Source organism: Salminus brasiliensis, chromosome 8 (assembly GCF_030463535.1).
Source record: "Salminus brasiliensis chromosome 8, fSalBra1.hap2, whole genome shotgun sequence".
Lineage (NCBI taxonomy): Eukaryota > Metazoa > Chordata > Actinopteri > Characiformes > Bryconidae > Salminus > Salminus brasiliensis.
This window is the reverse complement of record NC_132885.1, coordinates 14,753,530-14,766,481: the sequence shown is the minus strand read 5'-3', so window position 1 is coordinate 14,766,481 and position 12,952 is coordinate 14,753,530. Positions and strand designations below refer to the sequence as shown.

The window sequence follows — 12,952 nt, the reverse complement described above, 5'->3', positions numbered from 1 at the left end:
AGTCAAATAGTTTGTTACTGCGTGATGCTTTTAGGTTTTTAGTTTGAACTTATTAACCATATTTTACTGCATACTTTATTGTGCACCCAATGCATTCGCTCAGTTTGAATAATCTCCAAAGAAAAGCATTACCAATAGCAGCCTCACACGAACCTAAGCTCACCCTGCAGAGTCCCAACACTGGCTAGAGGGGTACATAGCCCTGCAGCATTGGGCAGTACAGTTATAGAACGATGGACCACCACTGAACACCTTTGGGGAGTTGGAGTTGGGGTGGACATTGTGATCCAGAACTAACCACCCGTCCTCAGTACCAAGCAAGGTGATTACATGCTCACAGCTAAGTCCCAATATCTAATGGAAAGTCATGCCAGAAGAGCAGAGGCTTTTACTGCAGAAAACAGTGAGGAACAGTAGAGGGGACATATTGATCACCTTGATTTGGGGGAAGCATTGTAATGAATAGGTGTCTAGAAACTTTTGGACATTTTGTGCATTTTGCGTGTGGCCCAACTGACATTTGCAGCAGCAGGCTGAAGTCAGACAAGTAGGCTGCAGTCTCTCTCTCTCTCTCTCTCTCTCTCTCTCTCTCACACACATACACACACACACACACACACACACAGGCATCCCGCACGAGGCGCCACAGCGACGCTGATTGGCTGAGCGGCGGCAGGCGGAAGCTGCAGGGCAGTGGGGATTCCCCGAGGGAAGTTCCCAGCTCATTGTAAAACATGTCAAACGTCCATTTGTGCGAAACACTCCATTTCCTCCCCTTCTTTTTTAATGTGAAAATAAAGTTGTAGACAAGATCGGCAGCAAGACACCGCGGCGATGTCAAAGCGGTAGATTAATGTAGGTCTTTTGGCACTTTCCGAATGAAGGTAAGACTCCATTCACAGGCAGTTGGCTAGCTACGCTTGCTAGCTAAACTGGCTGCTAGTCGTGTGTAGTTACAGCGTTGTTAACGTCACTTACGCAGATACCGAGCTACTGTCGGTGGTGGTTTGATCTGTGAGCTAAATAATGTCTTTTACTTTTTCTTTTCACCGACGTTTTGTCGATTCGCTGTGGTGTTTCGACGGTCGGGGTAAAGTTTTACTGAACTGTCCTCATTCCATCGCCCAGGGCTGTGAGCGTCCTCTTACAGCCATCGGTAACTTCCCATATTTAACAACACAGCCTCTGAAAATGCTGCCATTGGCCTAGAAAAGTGGTTTGAATCTGCGCAAAACTAAATAATACATTTATGTTTTTTCTGCTTTAAAGCTTAACGTTGATTCTGTGGCAGATATCAAACATAGCTACAGAGATATAGTCAACTAGTCGCCTTAAGTGAAGTCGTTTAGACGAAGTTCATAGAGGGTTATAGGTTGGTGGACATACCTTAAAATAAACAGGCTTTATGACTTTATAAAGTATCTCAGGTTTTCTGTCATTTTCTTCTGGTCTGTCAGACATAGTCTGGTAAGATGTTTTGCTGGGTCCGCGTTTAGACCATGCTGTAAAAACTGGTTTGTCAGTTTAAGCTAAAAAGAAAGACAAAAAAAAAAAAAACCCCAAAAAAAACATCATGGGGTGACAAGCAGATTAACTAGGTTATTTTATTTAATGTTAATAAATACTTTTAATGATGTGAAGCACAACAACATTTTAGTTTAAGCGAACTAAAGTAATGTTTTACATCAGTTCAAACCTCAAACACTTCAGATGAACTTTTACCAGGTTGCACTTTTTTACAGTGTGGTGTGTTACGACCTTTATATATATACATAAATAAATATATATATATATATATATTTTTTTTTTAAGGAGGTTGAACGGACAAATGAACAGACTCAACCGGTTTCTTTCTTTTATAACAAGTATCCACACATTCCAGTCCAGAAACCACTAAACGTCCAAACATGTGACAAGTGATGTTAGTCGTAAGCTGTACTTCTGTTCTTCCTAGTGGTCTTTTGGCAGCTTACAAACTGTGCAGTGGTTTTGCTTTCATTCCTAATGTTTTTTGTAATGAATTCATGTGCCTTTGAACTATTAATGCGCTTATTCATGTTTTTTGTGTTTTGTGGCCACAGGACTCATGACCGCTCCATCCGTGATGTTACTGAATGCATGGACCGAAAAGGCATGGACCGAAACATTAGTGATCAGCTAAACAAAGCCTATGAAGCTTATCGCAATGCCTCGATTGAGAAAGACAATGCCAAAAAGGAACTTCTACAGAAGGTTCAGTACCGACTACAATCCCCACGCTTTCTCCTTTCCTGGTCTTTGTGTGTTTAAATTTGTATAGTTCTCAAACCCAAGTCAATCAGTACCTGTGTGTGTGTGTGTGTGTGCTGTTTTAGACAGAGCAGTTTGAACGGCATACTCAACAGTTGGAGAGGAAGATAAAAGACCAAGAGCAGCTGATTTCAGAGCTGAAGGCACAGTTGAGTTCAACAGTCAAGCATGGTGCAGGTTAGTCAAAAACTGACACACTCTCCATTTTATTCACAGTAAATCACTGTATTGCAGAATGCAGGTGACCATCGAAAGAGTACCGTCACTCCTGAGATCTTTTTTAATCTTTCTTAATCTAAATTTTGATCTAAACTCGTTATTTTTTAGCACAGTATAATTTTGCTTGATTACTTTAAGGATTTATACAAAATGTGATCTTTGAGGCAAAAGCGCAATTAAAATACTCAAGTGGTGACATTTCTCACACCTAAATGTCAGCATGTTTGTGTGTACACTGGCATGTTCACTCGACCCACATAACAATGTAAACAGTCAGTAAATACATGATATGTATATATATAGATATGATGTATGATATAAATAATAATAAATACATATTTATATAACATACATATTTTACTGTGTATATTTTTTTCCAGTAACAAAAGGTAGCAGTATAGGAAGTATACAGAAAGCCAGCCAAAAAAGAAACAAACATTGTCATCCAGTAGTCTTGATTTGATTTTGATTCTTTTGTGATGAATTTAATTAGAGTTTGGAGACACAAGAAACAGAGTGTTGTGTACTGGCTGTAATGGGTGTTTTGTGGTGATGTATTTTGCAATTGCAGTGTGTTTTGGCATTTATGTTACATATTTCGGTAAATGTTTTCGGAATGTGGATTCTGTTGTGAGGAGTCCATTCACACATTGACAAAAACTGTGACGTGTATTAGTTCCAAATTATTATTTGGCATATTATTCAGATAGCGTTCATTATTTGGCATTATTACATACAGATCAGATGGCATTCCCACATCCCATTCAAACAGGTGTCTTTTGTGCAAATGTATGCAGTAAATATCCATGGCTGATTATGTTCTTTTAGCCGCTAGAGTTCATGGTTTGTATTTAATACATAATGTGAATTGGATAAAGCTTGAGGTTAAGACTGCATGTTGTTTTTTCCAGGGGAAGTGAAATGTTGCGAGGCTGCACACCGAAAACAGGAAACAGAAAGGTTGTCACCTAGCAGTCAGTGGCCTGGCAACCCCGCCACTTCCCACAGGACTAACCATGTCCTGGTAGGTGCATCCCCGTGCTGGTCACAGAGCAGAGATCCTTATCTGTGTTACTGTTTGAAAATACAAATGTTACATTCATCTGAGGCTGGAGAAAGACATCTGTTTGTCAAAGCTGCACATCATTCGAAGTACATTGTGAACTGCTTTAACTGTCGCTCTGGTATTTCCTAGATGAAACACCTTTGCTTGCATATATTTGCTTTGCTGCTATGACTCTTCTTAAAGAGTCCGCAGAATCTTAGCTTGTCTGTTATTATTCTGTTGGAAATCTTTTGAAAGGCAATGTCTGATTTTCAGGGAGGTGCTATCGTTTGCTAGTGACCTGCAATGTACAGATTCCCACACAGAACATGTAGAATGTTGTCCGTTGTCCTGCTGTATATGAAAATACAGCCTAATAGACTGTACTCACTAAAACATATGCCCCCGCCCCCACCTTCTCTTTTATTCTGATATTATTAGTAGAAAGCAGGCAGGAGATCTGATGGCAGCGCCTGAGCTGCTTTCCCACTTATCCACAGTTCAGTTGAGGGTTAAATTGTGAGAAATGTGTGAAAAAGATGTAGTTCTTTTTCTTCACAGTTTGATATCATTTCTCAGCGCTATCTGTCCATAGTGAGAATTTTTCTCTAATTGAATCCACCATGATAATTCTTTTCAATTGTTTAACACTTGTCAGTATTTGAAACAACAGGGGGCGCTAGAGCATAATGATTTCATGAGCATGTGGTATGAGGGTGAGCTGTAGTCTGAAAATTGTACTCTATTCACTTTAAAAAGTACCTCGATGTAAGTAAAATTTCTTACAATTAAAGACATTCATAGTAAAATATATAATATATAGATATATAGAGATATAAAATATTTAAAAGGTTAACTCTGAGGATTTGTAAATCAGACATGTTTTTGTGTATGTAATTATCTGTAGTAATTTGACTCACATGCTATTAATACAGTGTTTGTTTTATTTTCTGTTCAGGCCTGTCTTTTTTTAATACTGTCTTTTTTCTCTCTCTTTTTTGGATAACACTTGAAGAAAGAGCCCTTGGAGTGTAATCCGACGCTTCCCCGTATGTTACCTGGAGTCAGTGGCATGAAGACGTATGTGGTTCTTGTGTTGTCACGGCTTACATTCATGAAGCGTCCCAGTTCAGATCAGCTTAATTGGTTTAGTTTCAAAGCGAACAAAATATATTTAACTGAAAGCAAAAAAAAAAGAGCTGAAGCATGCCAGACTTCCAACAACACATGCACATCATCTTACCTGCTACAGAAAGGCTTCAGGTGATCCTCTTCTATCTCAGAACAGGAGAAAACTCACCTCTGCAACAGAAACTGCACGCTGGTTCTGAGACGCTTCGTGCACATGGCCTCGCTGGTTGTATTCTTAACACTTCTGAGGCTCGTTTCCCAAAACAGTCACAGCACAATGAATCATTATAAGATGGTAAAGCCAGTAACAGTGTGAACCGTCTGTCTGCATTTTAGGATCATTATTATGCTGTGGTGGCTCTGGGATTTTGCTGAAGGTCTCCAATACTGAAACATATTTTAAGATGCATTGCAAATGCCAGCTTGTAAAACGTAGACTTCTTTTTTAGCTTGTTTCTGTCTGTACCGTATATTTAAGTGCAGGATTGGCCCCCATTTGTTTTATTTATTCAAGCATTTATTCAAGGTTTGCCTGTGCAATTTAAATAGCACAATGACTGGATGCTAAGTAAATTTGTGTTAGATACTACTAGCTTTTACTATCTGAATTGGTACCTAGATATAGATTAGCTATGTTTAGAAATACCAATAAAACTGCAGAACGGTGTTGATCGATGTGCTGTGCTGTTATCTCAGCAAAAGTGTACCAGATTATCTTGTAGTGCATCTTGTTTTGAAGTAAGAGATCTGGCTCTGTTCGTGAGCGACTTTGAGAGAACATGCAGTGGAAGTGCTTGGTCAACACTTGCCTCTTTTTTTTTTGGTTCTTAGCGAGGATGTTCTAGACGCTTTTCAGGAAATCCAAGGGACTTTCCAGAGGATTCAGACTCTTGCAAGGCGACAGAAAGATCACCTAAAAAGAATACACAAAGGAAATGATACTGCCAATGGTAACGCTATTTACAGTTCTTACTTTTCATTTTCTAATTTGATATTTTAGGACAAATGTCTTCATTAAATTGTTGTTGTTGTGCTTTAGCTGAGTCTGTTTTTTGTACTTTTTTCTCCTTTGCTCTAATTAAATTATGAGGAATAGAAGCTGTGGAGTTAACAATTACTTTGGAAATGTCATAACAAGATATTAGTTATTGTGTATTATCCTGTGCACAATTAAAGACAGAACCACCTGGAGTAGAGGCAAGCAGTTCCTGCTGCTGCATCCCCTTGCCCTTTGCACTGGATTAAAATAGACTGAACAGATGAATATGTTCAATTATCATTGCACAGTTATGCAATTAGAGGCCCTTTTTTATGATGAAGAGAAACAATATGTTCATGTAATGTAATTTTAGTTAGGGAATCATGCTAAAGGACTGGCAGGAAGGACAATGTTCTTTCACACACAACCAAGATAAGGCCCCTTTGTAGTTAACCCAACCATGTTTCAGTGCTAAAAATGGTGTTCTACAATGTCAGATGTCAGTGAGAACAGTTATGCATAGTAAAGTAATGTTAACATAGTCAGAGCATTAAGCTTACATACAGTAGCAGCACTAAATACTTGCTAGCATCGCATAATTGAAGATGCACTTATTTGTGGTAAGATCAGTTCTGATTAGAAAAAAAGACTTGCGAGTAAAGCCATTACAGACATTAGCAGACTTCAAAGTTGAACTTATACAGACATTACACACTTTTTATCATTTATGCATAATATGACAGTCTTTTAAAATGATCCATTATCACATCGCCATTTTTTTGCTCTGAACAGGCAAATTATTGGTGCTGTGAATTATCAGTGTGCTAAACTATTGTTCATTTAGTAACGGTATGTTGAGGTTATGCCGCAGCCATAGCTGCAGCAATTGTGGGAAAGTGATTCTCTGAGCTTTGTTTGGTGTTAAAAATGTCAGAGATGCTCTTGAATATTCAGTGTTGTGTTTCACATACATCACAGGTGTGATCCCTTAACATTTGCATGCAAATTTTCCATCTGAATTATGAAGGTACAAAGAGATACAAACAGAAAACACTGAGTATAGTGGTGGGTGATGTGGTAAAAATATGATATCATGAATTTTAAGGACATTTTCACGATACACAATTTCTATTACAATATTTTGAAATGCAGATATAGGATCTAGGAGCAGCATTAGTCCAACTAAAGACCTTAAATGGCTGCCTTGCAATGGGCTCTAGTGTTTTAGCTGTCAGTTTTGTGTAAGCACACATGCAATTATTGTCTCATGGTTACCATAGGGTAGAATTAGTTTGACAGCACAGTGGGCAAACATGGAAACACAAATCCTAACTTCTGTTGCAACATTATAATTGAATTGATCTAGTTATCGATGTATCCAATTTAAAAACACATCAATCTTGCATTCCTAATTTGTTTTGGAATGCTATTCCAGACTTTGGGAGCTGTGTGAAAAAACTGAGCTGTGTAGCTCCCATGTAGAATTCAAATATCTGTATTCATCCACAAAATAAACTGCTTAACTAGTCATAGGTGAATTCCAAGTTTTACCACAGCAGTGTGTATTTTTCTGTCTTTGCTCCCGCAGAGCAACAGTTCTCCATGCCCATCCAGTGCACTGACGACACAGCCGAACAAGCTGAGGTGCCTTTCTCCTCCTGCTCAAAGTCAGAAGTCAATGACTGCTTGACCTCTAGTTCCTTGGCGTCACGCGGAGTCAACCCTGAGGATGCCGACTTTATGGACAGTATAAAATTCCCGCCATCCACAGACAGTGAATATGAGTTCCTGAATAGTGCCCCAGACAGGAACATGACCCTGTCCCTGCATAGGAAGGGCCTGGTGGAGCCTATATCCTCAGTACTGGAGGAGTCATTCACCCCATATGCAGTCTCCTCTCCATCACATCTGCCGCCTGCAGCAGCATCACATGAAGCCATCCGGGGACCTCAACAGGTGAGAGCCACTTATATGCATGTTCGAGTAATTGCTTGCTAGAGAGGAGTGAAGAATGGGAATAAAAAAAAAAACAAGAGCGCTAGAAATGTACAATACGTACAGCTTTATTTGTTTACACCCAGTATAAATGCCACAGCAAGCATAAACAACCTCACTCACTTACATTTTGTATAAAATAGAACTTGGTGTGGGTGATGATGATACTAATTACCAAATCATTATTTAGATACTCTTGGGTTAAATGATTATTATTTATAATAATATCTATAACAACTAAATTAACTAACTAAATACAATACAGAATTCATTTTAAACAAGCTCAAATTGTAATATGTTGTAAGTTGGTGTGTAGTGAGTTTAAACTTGGTTATTTGTTCATTTTACATTTTATGTGGAAAACAGCTAAATCAGATCACAGTAGATGTGTACATTGCTGTGGGCAAATAATACAGGTGACATTATCATATTATTAATGACATTATTTCAAGGAAACCTACAGTCGTCACTGAACGTAGCAGTGGGAGGCTTGCCCAAGTGCTCCTATTGTTATTAGGCATGCAGTGATGTTTTACTGTACGTGTCTGATATATACTGTATAAATGCTGATATATTGGAATTTATTAATATATTTAAATCTTAGATTTACATTACAGAGAAATATAAAGTTCATATCTGTAGCGACACAAGTGGAGTAAAATGTAGATATTTTAGCACAGTAGTGCTAGCTTTGCCTTAACATTCTGATCTACTGGAATACAGTAAATGTGTTCTTAAATTTAAGTTCCTTTACAGGAAATGTTGAAAATGCATCAGTGCCACTGATTTTCAAAACTGCTATTGAAAAACTATCCCATGCATAATACAGTGATTTATATTCAGAATGTGCTATGCTTCAGTTTAACAGGACTAATTGCACTCTTTGTAATGAAATGTGCAGTTGGTCAGTGTTCTTTTAGCATTAATTATATGCACTATATGCTCAGAAAAGTATATTCTGTATCATGACAAAGTTTATCATGATACGATACAATATTGTCACATTGCCCACCCCTAGTTTTTTTGCCCCACATAAATTTGACAGATTCATATATTTAAACAAAACAAAACAAAAAATGACTTGTATCGGGTATCGGGGTGTCAACATCCAGGAATCAAACCGCCAAGCACTGGCCTGGTGGTCAGAGTTGAAAAGAATGGAAATGGACAGCACTGTTGACTACGCATATATCAATGTGTGTGCAAACTAAAAATAGGGTGTCAAATTATAGGTTGTAATTAAGGCTGGGCAACATGGTAGCAGTAAAGTATTGTAATACTACAGAAAGTGTTAACAGGATACGTCATGTTGCAGTATTTGTAGTTCAGTATTCAATACTTCCCCACTGCACTAAACCATATTTAGTTTACCAGGACAATATATGCTCTCTTTGTAAGAACAGAAGCACAGGTGATATATGTGATATGCACTGACTTATTGTGATGCAATGTATTTGTATTAATAATAATTCATACAAATAGTATTAATAATTCATTATTGATGGAATGCACCAGGCCCAAAGTATGACTAATATTATGACTAATAATGTTTTCCCCTTTTATTGCCTTTCTAAATGGAATCATGGTTGATATAATTTGGCTTTTTTCACAAATTTACGTTTACAAAAAAAAAACAAAAATGTCAAGTGAAGACAGATTTCTACAAATCAATGTCAATGTTAAGAAAGTCACAGACCTAATTCAACAGCAGCCCAAACAATTGGCGCTAGCTTTCTCCCAAATGGTGAAATGGAGATCACTTGAGTGCAGTGAATGTGTCTCAAGTGACCGTAGTATAAAGACAACTATCTGGGCGGTCCAGTCACTGGTTAATCAGTATTCCTGACTACAAATCTGACTGGAGTTCAGTTAAATCCATCATTAAGAAACAGAAGGGATATGGCACAAGTGTAGATCTACCTAGAGCAGGCTGTCCTCACAAACTGTGAGTGATTGTGCAAGAAGAAGACTAGTGAGGTAGGGCACCAAGACACCTATTACTACTCTAAAGAAATTAAACTGATGCTGCCACCACCATGCTTCACCACGGGATGGTGTGTTTGTGGTGATGTGCAGTGTTTGGTGTCCGACAAACATAGCTCCTAGTCGGGAATCAAAAAAAACCCTCCATTTTGGTTTCATCACACCTAAGACCCTTCTTCCAGTTGACCATGCAGAATCTCAAACATGTCTTTGGGTTGAGATTGAATGCTCTTAGTCACTCTCCCATAAACCTTTAAATGGTGAAGAACCAGGGCAGCAGTTATTGTATGCAGAGTTTCTCCCATCTCAGCTGATGAAGCTTTTAATTCTTTAGGGATGGTCATAGGTGTCTTGGTGGCCTCCCTCACTAGTCTCCTTCTTGCATGGACACTGTTCTAGGACAGCCTGCTCCAGGCAGATTTATGCCATATTCCTTCCATTTCTCTCCATTTCAGTAGTCTTCATGTTGCATTTGTAGTCAGGAATACTGATTAACCAGTGACTGGACATTCCAGACAGGTGTCTTTATACTACAATCACTTGAGACACATTCACTCCATTTCATTAATTGTGAGAATACTTGCACCAGTGACCTAGACCTCTGTTGATTTCGGTCAGTCGCCTTAAAGGGAGTGAATAATTTTGCAGTCATTTATTTTACATTAGATATTTTTATTTTTAAATTGACATTACTTTCTAGAAACCTTTTTTCCTTGACATTTTGTATATTTATTTTGTAAATTCTTGTTAAAAATGGTTCAATTAAAAGAATATATTTACAATTATTCCATTTAGAAAAACACTAAAAGTATGCAAAACATCCAAGGTGCTGAATACTGTATTTACCTTAAGTTAGAGAATTCTTTAGTGTAGGCTTCCTCTGGACCTGACTGGAGGGTCTTGTTATTTTAGTTAATGAGTTGAATTAATCAGAGAAAACTAAACATGCAGAGTAGGGTGTCAGTAGGACTGGTTTCAATCCCAAACAGAGTTCATTTAGCGTCTCATGCATGACAAATTGAGAAACTACTTGGAGACAATGACTGTAACATGTGTGTTGATGAATGTGATTCTTATAGAAATTTACACTAAGGCCTTTTTATTGTCCAAGTCCAAAGATCCAAGACATTTTCTCAGTACACGATCCCAAATAACACAGTTCAGATTAAGGCATAAACCCAGTGCAGCCATGGGCGAATTTTGGGTCTGATTAGATTTTGACGGCCTCAAGTGGAATTGTTGATTACTGTCAGTTCTCAACTGTGTGACTTTCAACATCTTGCACTGAAAAGGACTGACTGAACCTTTCTTTCATATTTTACCATTCCCAATGAAAATACTTGAGATGCATAAGTACTGTATGTTGAGTCCTTCATATCTGCACAGGGGGTCTGTTTAAGATCTCAATTAAGATGTTAATTGAGAGGGATGAGAATACACACATACTGTCTTTCATTCTGTTATCATACACTCCTTAAGCACCTCTCTGTTCTGTTCATTAAGCTCTGGGTTAGTTAAAGATCAGTACACACCCCCAGGCTCATCTGCTATGGAAATGTGCAAAAGAAATAGATTTGTCAGAGGGCTACAAATTAAATCGATTTTAATTGTAATTATGAATCTTGGGTATTTTAAACTTGAGTTTAGAATATGTTCTTTTACGTATGTTCTGTCCATGGGAAAGTGAAATGGGTGTTGATCCATAAAGCTATACATGGGGAGCCATTATGTGATTAGTATACATGGAATATTTGGATCAGGTCTGGCTTGGTCCACGCTCTTCTCCATGGAATTTCCATCTGGGTGTTTTTGGCTCTTAAAAAAATGGTCAGATACATCCTTATAGTTGGCAACCATTTAATTAAGGGGTTTCTTTATGTGAGGAACCAAAAGGAAATTAATGTACACAGATTTGCAGCCAGTAGTTGCCTTAGTTATACTGGAGCAGTTTCAATTTGATGTGTTTTTGGTTGTGTATCAAATTGTGATGCTCATAAAAATTGTCCAGATCTTTAACTGATCTTGTCATCTTTAACCTCGGGAATCGGTAGGTTATTGTTACACTTGTATATAATGTTTATTTTCCCATGTTACAATGCATTGACAACTCTGCAGATGTGAAACACGAAACACTGACCTGCCATCTAAAGTAGTGTCCTCTCTCTCTCTGAGCAGCCTGTTTGGAGCCCTGATATCTCTGCTATGGCATCGGAGGCATCAAGCATGGAGTCCGCTCAGACAGCCAGCCCGAGGCAGTGTGCTTTTTGCAAGGCTACCGTTCCCCAAGAACTCATATACAGCCATCTCAATTCACACTTCCAGAGCAAAGCCGGCGATTGACACAGCCAGGCACACAGGCTGTCTACAAGCCAACACCATGCCTTATTCATGCCTTTGTTGCCTGATCTCTCTACAAAACCAGTGCCCCATAAGGCAGTCATGTTGGCTTTCATTGGGAGCACGGTGGGAGGGGGAGGTCTCCACGCTCATTTATTTAATTTGTACATTTTAAACGGTACATTTTGTGGCCTTTACAACTTGATTAACCTCTCTGAATCTTCAGTGAGGGACTGAATTGTCTATATAATAAAAAGAAATGCTTCCATTTTACTAGATTGTATTTGTGTGATATACATTTACTGCATTGTAGTCATTTTCCATTTCGGTTTTTGCTTTGTAAATAGAAACGAGTAAGTTTTAAGGTTCTCCATGCTGAGGCAAGCAAATGAAATAAGTCAAATAAGTCGATTTTTCTTTACACACTGTAAACAACACATTAAGTAGCATTGCAAATCAGGCGACCGGGTTTCTGAAAAAGCATGTGGTCAGTGTTGTTTTCTTTGCAACGAAAAGTTCCCTCGCAGTAACTCTTGACTTAATTTAATATCTTTAGTTTAATTTGAACCAGCTGTATGGCAGTTTCCAAGCAGAATGAAAAATAATTGTTGGGTAATTATTTTGGTGTTTCAACGCCATATGGTCTTTTAAAGCAGTTTTGCACAGGTACTGCAGGTTAATTAAAACTTTGTTACTACACAGTGTATCTGTTGCATATTTGCTGCACAATTATATGCACAATTATCGTATTACTGATAGCATAATGTTTGAGTCCTGAACACTAATAGGTATGCATTAAATATCATTTTTTTCGGTATCTCCAGATGAGTGAACAAAAGGCATTTTAAAGCCCACTGTAGTATTTCAAAACATGAAGGAGCACATTAGTTAAACCACACTGTAAACCTGTGTATTACATTTACTTGTACTTTTACATGACTTCTGATCATGTGGATGAGTGCATCAGTAATTCT

At 38.2% G+C, this 12,952-nt stretch overlaps 1 protein-coding gene across 2 annotated transcripts in view; it reads left to right on the top strand.

The window, feature by feature from the left end:
* The first annotated feature begins 737 nt into the window (after window positions 1-737).
* The window catches only part of tank (TRAF family member-associated NFKB activator), a 37,552-nt gene continuing 25,337 nt past the window's right edge, over window positions 738-12,952 (top strand). Inside the window, exons 1-8 of one of the 2 annotated variants that reach the window (XM_072685731.1) lie at window positions 738-884; window positions 2,082-2,232; window positions 2,355-2,466; window positions 3,420-3,532; window positions 4,569-4,633; window positions 5,516-5,634; window positions 7,252-7,619; window positions 11,817-12,236. In XM_072685731.1, coding sequence (XP_072541832.1) covers window positions 2,119-2,232; window positions 2,355-2,466; window positions 3,420-3,532; window positions 4,569-4,633; window positions 5,516-5,634; window positions 7,252-7,619; window positions 11,817-11,981 — 1,056 coding nt within the window. In that variant the 5' untranslated portion in view covers window positions 738-884; window positions 2,082-2,118 and the 3' untranslated portion in view covers window positions 11,982-12,236. Of the gene's footprint in view, window positions 885-2,081; window positions 2,233-2,354; window positions 2,467-3,419; window positions 3,533-4,568; window positions 4,634-5,515; window positions 5,635-7,251; window positions 7,620-11,816; window positions 12,237-12,952 lie in introns of those variants that run through there. The other variant, XR_011980014.1, reaches the window with a different exon arrangement.